The following is a 13,830-nucleotide window of genomic DNA, read 5'->3' as shown; positions in this document are numbered from 1 at the left end:
TGGGCAAAGACTTCATGTCTAAAACACCAAAAGCAATGGCAGCAAAACCCAAAATTGACAAATGGGATCTCATTAAACTAAAGAGCTTCTGCACAGCAAAAGAAACTACCATCAGAGTGAACAGGCAACATACAGAATGGGAGAAAATTTTTGCAATCTACTCATCCGACAAAGGGCTAATATCCAGAACCTACAAAGAACTCAAACAAATTTACAAGGAAAAAACAAACAACCCCATCAAAAAGTGGGCAAAGGATATGAACAGACATTTCTCAAAAGAAGACATTCATACAGCCAACAGACACATGAAAAAATGCTCATCATCACTGGCCATGAGAGAAATGCAAATCAAAACCACAATGAGATACCATCTCACACCAGTTAGAATGGCGATCATTCAAAAGTCAGGAAACAACAGGTGCTGGAGAGGATGTGGAGAAATAGGAACACTTTTACACTGTTGGTGGGATTGTAAACTAGTTCAACCATTATGGAAAACAGTATGGCGATTCCTCAAGGAGCTAGAACTAGATGTACCATATGACCCAGCCATCCCATTACTGGGTATATACCCAAAGGATTATAAACCATGCTGCTATAAAGACACATGCACACGTATGTTTATTGCGGCACTATTCACAATAGCAAAGACTTGGAATCAACCCAAATGTCCATCAGTGACAGACTGGATTAAGAAAATGTGGCACATATACACCATGGAATACTATGCAGCCATAAAAAAGGATGAGTTTGTGTCCTTTGTAGGGACATGGATGCAGCTGGAAACCATCATTCTTAGCAAACTATCACAAGAACAGAAAACCAAATACCGCATGTTCTCACTCATAGGTGGGAACTGAACAATGAGATCACTTGGACTCGGGAAGGGGAACATCACACACTGGGGCCTATCATGGGGAGGGAGGAGTGGGGAGGGATTGCATTGGGAGTTATACCTGATGTAAATGACGAGTTGATGGGTGCTGACGAGTTGATGGGTGCAGCACACCAACATGGCACAAGTATACATATGTAACAAACCTGCACGTTATGCACATGTACCCTAGAACTTAAAGTATAATAATAATAAAAAATAAATAAAAATAAAAAATAATAAAAAAGTTAGTCAAGTTCCAATACTTCTTGGTTGTTTCACTTTCTTCTTACTCATTAACATAAATGAAAATATCAACTCATTTAGGAACTATACTTGCTCTTCTGTTACAGCTGAAGGTTGGCTATCGATATGTGTTCAGCAAAATCAATGAAAGCAGTATAGGAGAATCCATTGGTTATATGGAATTTATAATAAAGGGTATTATATATTTCAATATTATCTGTAAATTGAGCACTTCACATTCTTATATAAGTATGTAAGAATGTTTATTTATTCTTAAATAAACCTATGTATGTATGTGTATATTTATATATACGTTTGTACATTTTTTTGAGAGCTGGTTGCTGAACATTTATCAGAACACCACTGGTCCTACATGTGAATTATGATCTCATCAAACACATTGAAGGAAAGGAAAGAACATTGCCTGGCACCTTCTCTGTGCGAGGCTGTGCTATCCCTTTATGTTCCTCATTACAGGTGCTCTTTACCTCAACTCTGTATTGTGGTCTCCATTTTACAGATAAAGATATTGAGGCTAAGAGAGGTTAAATGACTAGACTAAGGTCAAGTATTGGTATGTAGTGAGCCAGGATTAAGCTACATTCATCTGAGTCCAATGCCAATTGTATTAGTATCCTATTGCTGCTGTAACACATTGCTGCAAATTCAGTGGCTTAAAACAACACAAATTTATTATCTTACGGTTCTGGAGGGCAGAAGTCTGAGAGAGGTCTCACTGGACTAAAATCAAGATGCTAGCAGAGATGCATCCCTTCTTAGGACTCCACAGGACAATCCTTTTCCTTGCCTTTTCCAGTGTGTAGCAGCTGCCTGCATTCCTTGACTTCAATACCAAAAGTGGCCATTCGAGTCTTTCTCACATCCCATCACTCTGATTCTGCTTCTATACATCTCCTTCTCTGACTCTGACTCTCCAGCCTCCCGCTTTCACTTTATAAAATCCCTCGTGATTACATCGAGCCCACCCAGATGAGATGGGCAGCATCTCCCTATCTCAGTCAATGTCAGCTGATAAGTAACTTTAACTTCACCTGCAAACCTTAGTTCCCCTTGTTATGTAACTGAAGACATTCACAGGTTCCAGGGGTTAGGATGTGGACATCGTTGTGCAGGCTATAATCCTGTCTATCGCCCTTGTCCTTTTTCCATGACCTTCTCCTGCCTCACCTGTCATTTTAGTGGTCACAAAATCTGATGTGGGGCCTATGAAATTCTTCCTGACACCTGCACTGCCACACATCTCTGTGCTCTCCCCTTTGGAGTAAGATGCCCCTTTCAGTCATTCACCCAGCTAGCCAGACAGCCTTGTAGGGGAATGGCTTCTAAACCCTGGGGCTTTTAATTGTGGACATATATTTTACCTATGTTCTTACTAAAGTGTTATAAAAATACTTTCCAGGATTTTTGTGCATTCCTGGCTTTTTACTTCCTTTCTACAGTGCTTTTATGGTGCCAGAGCCCTCCTTTCCAACATGGCTGGTTTCGCTGTGCTGTGGTTTACCCATTCCCACCTTCTGGACCTGTTTCTAGTCAGCAGCAAGGATCATGCATTATTTATTTGTTCTTCTCATAGACTTTTACATTACCTTATTCTGGAAATGGCCCTGGACTTAACTAAAATGTACTTTTCCCACCCCTGCCAATGAGGTATATGTCTATCTGTGTTTACTATTTCTCTCTGACTAGCTCCTCAGAAACAGATTCTCTAAGTAACAGTTTTCCATCTTCCCTTGTTTCCTCCACACTGAGATCCCTAATTCTTGTCATGAGAAACCTCCTCCACTAAGACCAACCAAATGACCAGAAGTTGCCCCTCCCCGCAGGAAGCCTTAACAACCAGACCCATCTCTTCACCGCTTGTGAGCTCTGACTACATTCTTGTCTCTACCTTCAATCTTGCCAACAGCTCTTTGCTCCTCCTTTCTACCTGTCAGACTCACACCCATACTTTGGGGCCCAGTCTGAGTCCTATCTTAAGGTAGGCTCACCTTGAGGAAAACTTTCCAGATCATCCCAGCCCAAGGGACTCATGTCCTCTGTATGTGTCTAGGACTTATTGTCAATAGCACTTATTTTGACAAATTTATCATCTACCATTATGGAGAGGTTGCAAACTGTTGGCTGGTGAGTCAAATAATGCCCACAGGTGTATTTTGTTTGGTCTGCATGTGGTTTGTTTCTTTTTAAACTATGTGCTAACATGTAGCAATTAGTAATCTTTCCATACAATCTGGATTTCTAGCTTCTTTGAAAAACAGAAAAATCTGGTAATACTGGATCTGTATTCCCCCAAGACAGTAGTTAGCTAGATTGGCATGGCCAGGTGGCAGCTTCCACTTTAGATGGAGTATGTGCTCTCCAGCTAGACACAGTCCCCACTACTCCGTATTGTCTTACTCCAACCTCATTCACTCATTTATAGTACCTTCCTGACTCCTAAAGGCATTTGAGTTATCTGACATATTTCACATCTACCTAAGTTTCCAGCTGTATTACAGTCTCTTAGAGGAAAGAAATTTTATTTTGAATGTGTTTTGTTTCTTTTATGCTGCTATGGACATAGTAGATGCTTGATCAATATTGAGAGAAGAAATAATTTTACTCTAGATGATTCTAGAGTGTGTTAGAAGTTACTTTTGCTACAAAACAAAGCTTTATAAATGTAACATCTATTGAGAGAGTGCCATGTACCTGACTCAGTGTCAGATGCCTCAGAGCAACTTTGTGTGATAAGTGATACTGTTCTCATATCACAGATAAGGAAACCAAGGCTCAGAGAGCCTATCCAGTAGGACTGGAGCTGTAGATCTGGTAGTCTCTGTGGTAAGAGCCAAAGCCTTTGTTCCATGAGGAAACTTTCCTAAGCATCAATGCTGGAAGCAGAGAGGAGCTTCCCCTCAGGCTCTCTGGTAAAGTTTGTCTACAAACTGACAAACTCCGAGACTTAATTTTGTTTGGATAGAGATTGAGTGTTTATTAAATGCTTATTGTGTGCTGGGTATTTACCAAATAACTGCACTTATTTTTGGACTATCAGGAATTCTGAGCATCCTGGGTAGCCCACTGATAAGATGAGGGAAATACAGATAAATAGACCCTAATGACTGATGGGATTTGGAACCCATTTAGTGAGTCACATTCAGTTGACAGAGTGCCCACTGGTTCCCTTGTCCATATGTGCACAGAGATTGTGCTATTCCCTCATGCTGTCACTGGTGGTACTGACGTGTGTGGTGCGGGGTGGGAAAACATGGAGAAATTATGCGTGTTTAATTGCACAGCAGCAAGCAGAAAGGAATGTGAGTGCCAAAGACTCCCACTGAAGCAGAAATCTGGTATCATGTGTTGCTGAACAGCTGCAGGAAAATTTGTCTGGACCTTTGGAGGCAGAGAGGTGGGTTTGCCATAATTTGGTTCTGAGTAACTTTGAGGGCAACGAGGATTTATAGGCAGCAGATATGTACATCTAGAAGTTTCACTCTGGAGCTTTCGTCTGGTTTCTTTGCTACCCTATCCCTTCCAGCCACCACCAGTTCAAGCCATGGCTAGGAGTGGAAGGAGACAGGAAGGCTTCAGCCCTGGGGCCACTAGATTACTCCAGGTTTCATGTGTCCACAGCAGTGCTTAGGGCCACCAAAATGCTCAGGTTGAGCTGGGTGGGTTAACCCACTTAGAACTGGGTTCAACTCTCTCCTCTATTCCTACAAGTATGGCCTTACGCAAGTCACTTAATCTCTTCAGGCCCCAGTTTACTTCTACGTGTGAGGAGTCAGAAGGTGATGTTGCATGGGGCCTGGCCCATATCTTAAGAGATGGATCTATGTCCATAACACCCTGAATGCTCCCAATCTCATCAAGCGATGGGATCTGTAAGCTCTATAATGATTCAATCGAACAATAAACTATCATAGTCGTTACTCTGTATTGAGGGCCAGACAGACCCTATGCTAAGCCATTTAAATTAATTATCTCTTTAATCCTTAAAGGAAAGACTTAAAAAATCTTGGGTTAGGAGAAGAAGAGTGACTCATGGAAGGTCACCTAGCTAGTAAATGACAGAACCATCACGAGCTCCATGCAGAGCCACTCCAGAGCCAACGCTTCTAACCACACCACCTGCCTGGCATTAGTCCCACTTCACACATGAGGCAACTGAGGTTTAGGAGGCATTAGTATCAGGGGCAGAACTTGGGTTTGCAACTTCTGTCTCTTTAATTTAACTTGCTGTGTCACTTTGGACTAGTTGCTCTACCTCTCTGAGCTTCGGTTTCCTGATTTGGAAAATGTCAGAGTCCAAAGCCTCTGGCAGCAGTGAGAAGCAGTATCCTGTGGGAGATGGTGGAGGGGAGGGGACTAGGAATGTCCCAGAGACAGAGAATGAGAAGACATGGGTGTGACTGTGACATTATGAAGTGGAGGCAGATCTGGAACGGAGACTTGCCAGAGTGAATGTGCCTGGCTCGCACTGCCCGTTTAGCAACCATCCTGTGAGAGCCCAGATGGGCCAGGTGGGCAGGAATCTGGCCAGGCTCTACAGGCACACCCACACAGTGAGGTGCTGTTGCCACCTAGGGGACAGGCGGTGACCAGGAGCCCAAGTTTGGCTGTGGCTGTGGCTCAGCGGCTGCACATTCCCAGTCTCCCGCTGGTTTCCGGAGTGGAGAGGGGCGGCCACGGTTTGCTCCAAGAGTGGGGAGGGGAGTAAGGAAAAGCAGCCGAGTGCTGCCTCTGGTTTGGGAGTTATAAATAAATCCATCTGGAAGTGTTTGGGGCTGTGGGAGCCTGAAGTCGGCCCTGCAATTCAGGCCATGTGGCGCATATTTCCATTCACACCAGAACCACCCCCCAGCCCCTCACCGCCCCGCCCCAGTCCCAGGAGACTGTCTGCTAGGGCCTGTCTGCTTGGGCCCAGCAGAGCTGGGCGGGAACCTTTCAGGCCCCAATTTTCAGCCCCCACCCCCACCTCCCTCTCCTGGCAGCCCAACTTCAGCAAGATAATGTCTGAGAAAGTGCTTCAAAAAGTTTTATGAACTATCCAAGTGTTGGTTGAATGAATGAATGAATTTTCAATCCAGCATTTAGCTTGTAAGTTCCCCTTGTTGGGAAAGGGCCCCTTGGTAGTTATGGAAGGTGAGGCATTCTGGACTTTTAGCCTCCATCTCAGGATTACGTTTCCCACCCACCAAGCTAAGGCTGGCTGAGGTACAAATGCGTATTGCCCAAGTTTTGTTTATCTTTCTATCCTCAGCACCAAGGGTAGCGCTCAGTGGGCATTGGGTATATGAATGAATGAGTCGCTATATTAATTTTTTAAACAACTTTTGTAGAGACAGAGGTCTCTCTTTGCTGCCCAGGGTGATCTTCAACTCCTGGCTTCAAGCAGTCCTCCCGCCTTGGCTTCCAAAGTGTAGGAATTATAGGCATGAGCCACTGCACCCAGTCCAATTTGTTAATTTAATCAACACGTATTACACATCCTCATGTGCAGTGCACTCTGCTGCACGCTGAGAGCACAGTGGAGAACAACATAGAGTCCCTGCCTCATTGAGCTAGTGGTCACTGTGTTTCTTAGTGAAAGTACTGTTGTCACTTGGGGTGAGACAGTTCTTTGCAGTGTGGGATTCTGTGCATTGCAGGATATTTAACCTCCTGTTTCCCTGAGTCTAAATGCCAGTAGTTCCCTGAAGTCATTTTGAACAACCAGAGATGCCTCCAGACATTTCCAAATACTTCCAGGGGACAGGAGGATGCGGCCCTGGTGGAGGGCCACTGTGGAGGGAATTTGACAATGGGGCGTGAAGCAAGGCGACCTCCAAGGTGTGAATGTGTTGAGTCCTCTAAGTTCACTTATAAATTGGTGGTTTAGAACTGGGGAATCATGTTTGCCTTATAGAGATGTAAGATGATTCATCAGTGGCTGGGTTAGGCTCAGAAACCCATAAGGTAGCTGAGTTACATGGTTCTACCAGACTGGGTTAGGGCTGAGGGGCAGGCACCAAGATGGCAATTTTGGACATGCTGATGAGATGATTACTTGAAATTGTCCAGAAAGCAGCCAGAATCTGATCCCAGGGGCAGATGAGAGGTCAGCTCTCAAGATATAAATTTGGAATAAACCCACGTTGAGGCAGGAGTTAGACCTGAGGCCCAGGTTCCATTAAGGTCATCAAGGGAGAAGGTGTTGGGAATGTTGCAGAATTACTCCAGGATAAAGGCCAGAGGTAGAGAAAGTAGGCCCCAGTGGTATCTCTTCTCTGCCTCCTCATTTCTATTCCCATGGTCAGCACCCTGTTTCAGGACTTCAATTTGTGCCAGGACCACTGCAGCAATCTCCTTACTGGCCTTCTTTCCGCTTTTGGTCTCTAGGCCTGTCAGAATTTTCTTTTTAAAACATGGCTTGCATCGTGTCCTTTCCCAATATTCAATAAGTCCAAACTGCTTAACCTTGCATTCTCACCCCATGCGATCCAGCTTTCCATCAACCTGACACATCCTTGGTGAGTTGGCTCCGCATTCCACTTTCCAGGTTCATGGTTTATCCATCTCTCAGACCTTACTGTGTGGCTACACAGAACTCCAAACACACACTGCCTTTCTCTCCTCCATGCTATCTCCACCCCTGGGATGCCCTTTGACTCTCTTTCCATTTGGAAAAATCTCACTCAGGCGTCAAGGCCCAATGCAGGTCTCCTGCATTTCCCCAACCCCTCAGAGGCAGGCAGATGCCTTCCCACCTCTGTGCACCCTCCTCTCCAGCTCTTCCTCTGTTGCCCAGGCTGGCGTGCAGTGGTGCCATCACAGTTTACTGCAGCTTTGACCTGCTGGGCTTAAATGAGCCTCTTGCCTCAGCCTCCCGAGGAGCTGGGACCACAGATGTGCCACCATGCCTGGCTAATTAATTTTGTAGAGAAAGGTTCTTGCTCTGTTGCCCAGGCTGGTCTTGAACTCCTGGCCTCAAGAGATCTTCTCACCTTGGCCCCCCAAAGTGCTGGGATTACAGGCATGAGCCACTGCTCCCAGCCATCCGGTTCTTCATATACACCATGGGACTGCAAGTCTCTCCCACAAGACTCTGAGGGCAGTGACCATGACTCGTTTTGCTCTGCAATTCCATTGCCCAGCCCAGTGTGAATGGACAAGAAAGTGGGGCTGGGGATGAGCTGGTATGGCAGGGCAAAGAGGAAGTGGAATGGTCTCTTTCAAACCTCACCATGGATCTACTTGAGCCACTTTTACCTGCTCTCTCACTACAAGTACTGTCTTTGGATGGGGGTTTGTGGAAGAGCTAGGAAAGAGGAGCCAAGGCAAGGGACAGGCAGAGGGAGCAGCATGGAGAAGAGAGGAGAGGCTGAGAGGATGAAAGAGAAAGAAAGTGGGGGAGAGCAAAGGTCTGCATTAGCGGTTCACATACATAAAGGTTTCAGGTGTGGTGGAGTGGAATAAGAAAACATTTGGGATTCTGGAAATAAAATCAGCTGCTTTGGCAGGTCAGCTGAATGCACAGTTAGTTAACAGGCATTAGTGCCCTTTGGTGCCAAGCTGTGCATGGAACCATGTCCTGCTGGGATCAAATGGCAGCTACCCAGGGATGCCCTTTTAATAAAGAGCAGAAAGCAGCACTGGCATGTAAGAACTGAAGAATCCCTCAGAGAGTTCTTCTTAAGGGCACCAGGGACCACTGGAACCCCAGAATTGCTCCACATCGCTGGCCTGGCTCTTGCCAAAGAAAGGTGGGTATGAGAAGAGAACTAACACATAATAGTCCCAGGGGCTATTCCAGACACACAAAAGCTCATTTGATCCTTTATAACTCTGCGAGGTAGGAATTAGAATTCTAATCTGTTTTACAGATTAGAAAATCAAGGTCCCAAGGAAGGTTAAGAATCTTGCCCAAGGGCACACTGCTTGAAAGTCTTGGATCCCAGATTCCAATGCAGGTCATCCCCTCCCCTTGATGAGTGGGCCAGGACCCAGAGGTTGGCAGAAGTTTGCTCTCCAGTCTTGCTGACTTTGGCTGTGGGGCTGATCTCTTTGGATTGATTTCTTTGAACATAAACAAAACACCATCAGTTTTTTCCTGGCTTTTGAATGAGCCCTGAGAATCATGTAATTTTTCTCCAGTTTCCAGCTGGGTGCCTTTGCTGGGGCGGGCGGGGGGGAGGTTCATGAATATGAAGCAACAGGTCTCATTCTGAGAATCAACACTGTGCACCAAAAAATGCCAGGGTACTTTCGCTCCCAGGTATTTTGCTCCCAGATATTTCAAGCTGGGGCTTTCAGCCTATGGGGCCAAGTTTTCTATTTTTTCTTCCCTTTCAATGACCTGCGTATGACTGACAGTTGCCTGTTTTCCCAGGAAAATTGTAAAACCTTTATCAAAATATTGGCACCTTTGAGTTGTTGCCCACACTGTGTTCTGACTGACTGTGTGACTCACGTCCTTATCTGCTCAGTGGTTGGATGTGTTCTGTCTATTGTCAACCTGTGAGTCGGTGAGTAGAGGACAGGAGGTATGGACAGGACAGGTTGTGGACAGTGTTTTCCAGAATTCTGATGTGACATGGCTAAGCCAACCCATGGAGGAGCCAATGGAGGTAGAGTGGCTGGAGCCAATAAGGGGTTTAGAGCAGGGGACAAAATGGCGCCCAGCACCACCCCATGGGGATACAGCTTTGGGGTGGGGTAGGTTGGCTAGAAAACCCATGATGATCATTTTCTGGAGTTGTTCTGGAGTCAGAAGGAGTCTAGAAACCCTTTGGATTGGACCTCGGCCCAGAGTTGTGTGTCGCACATATGTGATAGGGTATTAGGATTATCATGCTGCATGCAGGACTTTCTGAAATCTTGCTGCATAACAGAACTTTCAGTCATACATAATGACATGCTGAGGAATAAGTTGCTGGTCTTGAGTCTGGCGTTTTGCCCTGGTCATTGTAATGGAACAGGATTTTTCTTCACCACCTTCAAAATCCATTCAGAATCTGGCCACTTCCTGCCACCTCCACTGCTATCACCCTGGTCCATGCCATCATCGTCTCTGGACTGGATTATTTTAGTATTCCTGTCACCAGTCTCCCAAAGTGATGCTGTGAAAACATAGTGTGACCTTGTCAGTATTCTGTTCGACATCCTCCACTTGCTCCCCATCTCACTCAGAGTCAAAGCCAAAACCTTTATAGTAGTCCACAAGGTCCTGCCTAATCTGGTCCCCCTTACCTCCTTGACATGATCTCTTACAAATCCCATCTTCTGCCTCTCCATTCCAGCCACACTAGCCTCCTGATCATTCTTTAAGTTTGCCAGGTACATTGTACTTGCTTTTCCTTCTGCCTGGAATGCTTTTCCCCAGTATGGGGAAGGATCCCTGGAGGGAGTGTTCACAGGAACTGGGAAAGGGTTGCTGTGTAGAGAGAACCACCTGACAGGAGCTATGGCCTTTGGCAGAGGGATGCCGCCAGCTCATGGTGACCCCGAACAGATAGAGTGGATGACTAAATACCCCAATCTCACTTTTCCTTTTTCTTCTGGTTTCTTTGCAGGTGCTTCTCATTGGTCAAACCTAACCCGAAGCCAGAGGGCAAGGGAGCCTGTTGATGCCGTCCACACAGGTCAGCCTACCAGGGTACAAGCTGGGTGGAGAAGGGTGGAGAAGATGTGGACAGACAAATGGAAAATGTCCAGAACAACTGGATATCTTTGTAGTTTGCTCACTCACTTCCTTCACATCTCCACTGCAATGTTTGTTACCTTTTCAGTATGTTTCAGTTTGTTACCTTCTCAGTTTGTTACCTTCTCTGGCCACCATTTCTAAAATTTCAGGCCCCAGCCCTCAACACCTCATATCCTCCATCCATGCTGTTTGTTCTTCCTAGGACTTAATACTATCTGACATGTAATTGATTTATTTCCCTTGCCTATCATTGGCTCTCCCACTAGAATGGGAGCTCCATGAGGGCAGGGACTTGTTTCTGTTCACTGGTATACTCAGTGCCTAGGATAGTACCTGGCACAGAGTAGGTATCCAATACATTGTGAATGGATAAATGATTGAATGGATGTACTCTCTGGGGCCACTCTAATGAGTCTGCTCTCAGCCAGGCACAGCTGGATATAGGTTACCAGTTGTTACTCATTCCTGCTGTTCACAGTTTCCTCTAAAGAGGCTCAACTGCTGCCATGTTTTCAGGTCAGGGGGTGGGAAGGCCTTTGCTGCTTCCAGTATTGAAACTTGCACAACAGTTTGTTGACCTGAATCTTATGGAAATTGTTGCTGCATTAATTGGCATGGACTGAGCTTTGTGTATTATTTAAGTTGTCATCAGCCACAGTGGGTAGATTCATAGTCATAGGGGCACTGGTTCTTCCAGGTGTTTCTTCCATACCTCAAAGGTAGCCTTGATTGCTAGTGGGCCTATTTCCAAATTAGGAAGCTCAGTAGCCACTTCCTTGAGGCTCAAGGGCAGGGGACCTGTGAGCTGGGTCCTATGACCACAGTGTTGGTGACACAAGGATAGGTGAAATCAGGATAAGCAAAACAGATATGCATTTCTAGAACAATGTACTTGTGTCCAGGGTGATGTTTTTATTATACAAATAACATATGATTATGGAGAAGGGATTAATGGGTGCCAGGGTTTAAGGAAGGGGGAGATGGTGGTAGGAAATGGGTGTGGCCATGAAAGGGCAACCTAAGAAATCCTTCTGGTGATCCTGATGGTATAATGTCAATACCCTCGTTGTGATATTGTACTATAGTTTTGCAAAATGTTACCAATGGGAGAACCTGGGCAAAGTATAGTGTTATCTGCTACAACTGCCTGTGAATCTATAATAATCTCAAAATGAAAAGTTTAATAAAAAAACAAATAACATATGAATAATATTCTTATTGTGAAAAAAATCAATTCAGCTACAATTCAAATCTCTATCTCTCCGGTCCCACTCTGTTCCCCCAAGGTAACCACTGTTATCAGTGCCCACCTTTCTGCGCATACACAGTTTGGTTTTATGTGGGTACTTAAAAATAAATGGTGTCACACAATATATACTAATCTGCTTTTTTTCACTTAGGAATATGTCTTGGAAACCTTTCTGTTTTAGGAGACATATGGATCTAGTTCATTCTTGTTTTCTTAATTAAACTTTTAATTGTGATTAAATTGTGGATTCACATGCAGTGTAACAAATAATGCAGAGAGGTCCCATGTACCCTTCACCCAGTTTTCCTCAATGATCACTTTTTGCAAAACTATAGTACAATACAAGCAGGGTGTTGCCTTTATACAGTCAAGATACAGAACATTTCCATCACCACAGGGATGCTTCAAGTCATCCTATCATAGCCATGCCTATTGCCCTCCCACCCTAACCTCCTACTTAACCCCTAGCAACCACTCATCTATTCTCCATTTCTAAAATCCAGTTATTTCAACCAGGTTATGCAGTAAAATAGAATCACACAGTATGCAACCTTTAGGGATTTTATATTCAGTCAGCATAATTTTCTAGAGATCCATCCAGGTCGTTGTGTGTATCAGTAGTCTGCCCCTACCCCTTTTCCAATAATCTGCTCCTTTTTATTGCCGAGTAGTCTTCCATGGCATGGATGTATCAGAGACCGTTTATCCATTCACCCACTGAAGGGCATGTGGGTTGTTCCCAGTTTTGGGCTATTATAAATGCTGCTATAAACCTTCACGTAACAGGTTTTTATGTGGAAATAAGTTTTCATTTCTCTGGGATAAATGTCCAAGAGTGCAATTGCTGGGTCATATGGTAATTGCATGTTTAGTTTAAAAACAAAACAAAACAAAACTGATGGCCAGGTGCGGTGGCTCACACCTGTAATCCCAGCACTTTGGGAGGCTGAGGTGGGCAGATCACGAAGTCAGGAGATCAAGACCATTGTGGTCAACATGGTGAAACCCCATCTCTACTAAAAATACAAAAATTAGCCAGGCGTGGTGGTGCGCACCTGTAGTCCCAGCTACTTGGGAGGCTGAGGCAGGAGAATTGCTTGAACCTGGGAGGTGGAGGTTGCAGTGAGCCGAGATCTCGCCATTGCACTCTAGCCTGGACGACAGAGCGAGACTCCATCTATAAACAAAGCAAAACAAAACAAAAAAACCTGACAAACTGTTTTCCAGAGTGGCTGTACCATTTTACATTCCCACCAGCAATGTATGAGGATTCCAGTTTCTTGGCATCCTCATCATCATTTAGTGTTCTCACTGTTTTCCCTTTTAGCTGTTCTTCTCTAGGTGTGAAGTAGTATCTCATTCTGGTTTCAATTCTCATTCCCCTAAGATTAGTGATGTTGAACATTGCTTCATGAGCTTCTTTGCCATCTGTATATCTTCTTCAGTAACTTGTCTATTTATGTCTTTAGCCCAATTTCTGGTTGAGTTGTTTGAATTTTTAACTGCTGAGTTTTGACAGTTCTTTATACATTTTAGACATCAGTCCTTTGTCAGACATATGGCTTGCAAACATTTTCTCTTGGTCTGAAGCTTTTTCTCATCCTCTTAACAGGGACTCCATAGAACAAAAGTTGCTAATTTTGATGAAGTCCAATGTATCAATTTTGGTTTTTTGGATGTGTTTTGATTGTCAAGTATAGTGTCTGGCTTATATGGCTAGCTTTAGATTCCAAACACTTTCCTGTTTCTTCCTAAAATTTTTATAATTTT

At 44.6% G+C, this 13,830-nt stretch overlaps 1 protein-coding gene across 1 annotated transcript in view; it reads left to right on the top strand.

The window, feature by feature from the left end:
- NHSL2 (NHS like 2) overlaps positions 1-13,830 on the top strand; it is a 241,104-nt gene that overhangs the window by 91,792 nt on the left and 135,482 nt on the right. Inside the window, exon 2 of the mRNA XM_037988918.2 lies at positions 10,681-10,749. Within this exon, the coding sequence (XP_037844846.1) occupies positions 10,681-10,749 (69 nt within the window). The remainder of the gene's footprint in view (positions 1-10,680; positions 10,750-13,830) is intronic.

Source organism: Chlorocebus sabaeus, chromosome X, assembly GCF_047675955.1.
Source record: "Chlorocebus sabaeus isolate Y175 chromosome X, mChlSab1.0.hap1, whole genome shotgun sequence".
NCBI classification, from domain to species: Eukaryota; Metazoa; Chordata; class Mammalia; order Primates; family Cercopithecidae; genus Chlorocebus; species Chlorocebus sabaeus.
This window is presented reverse-complemented; position numbering and strand designations above follow the sequence as displayed.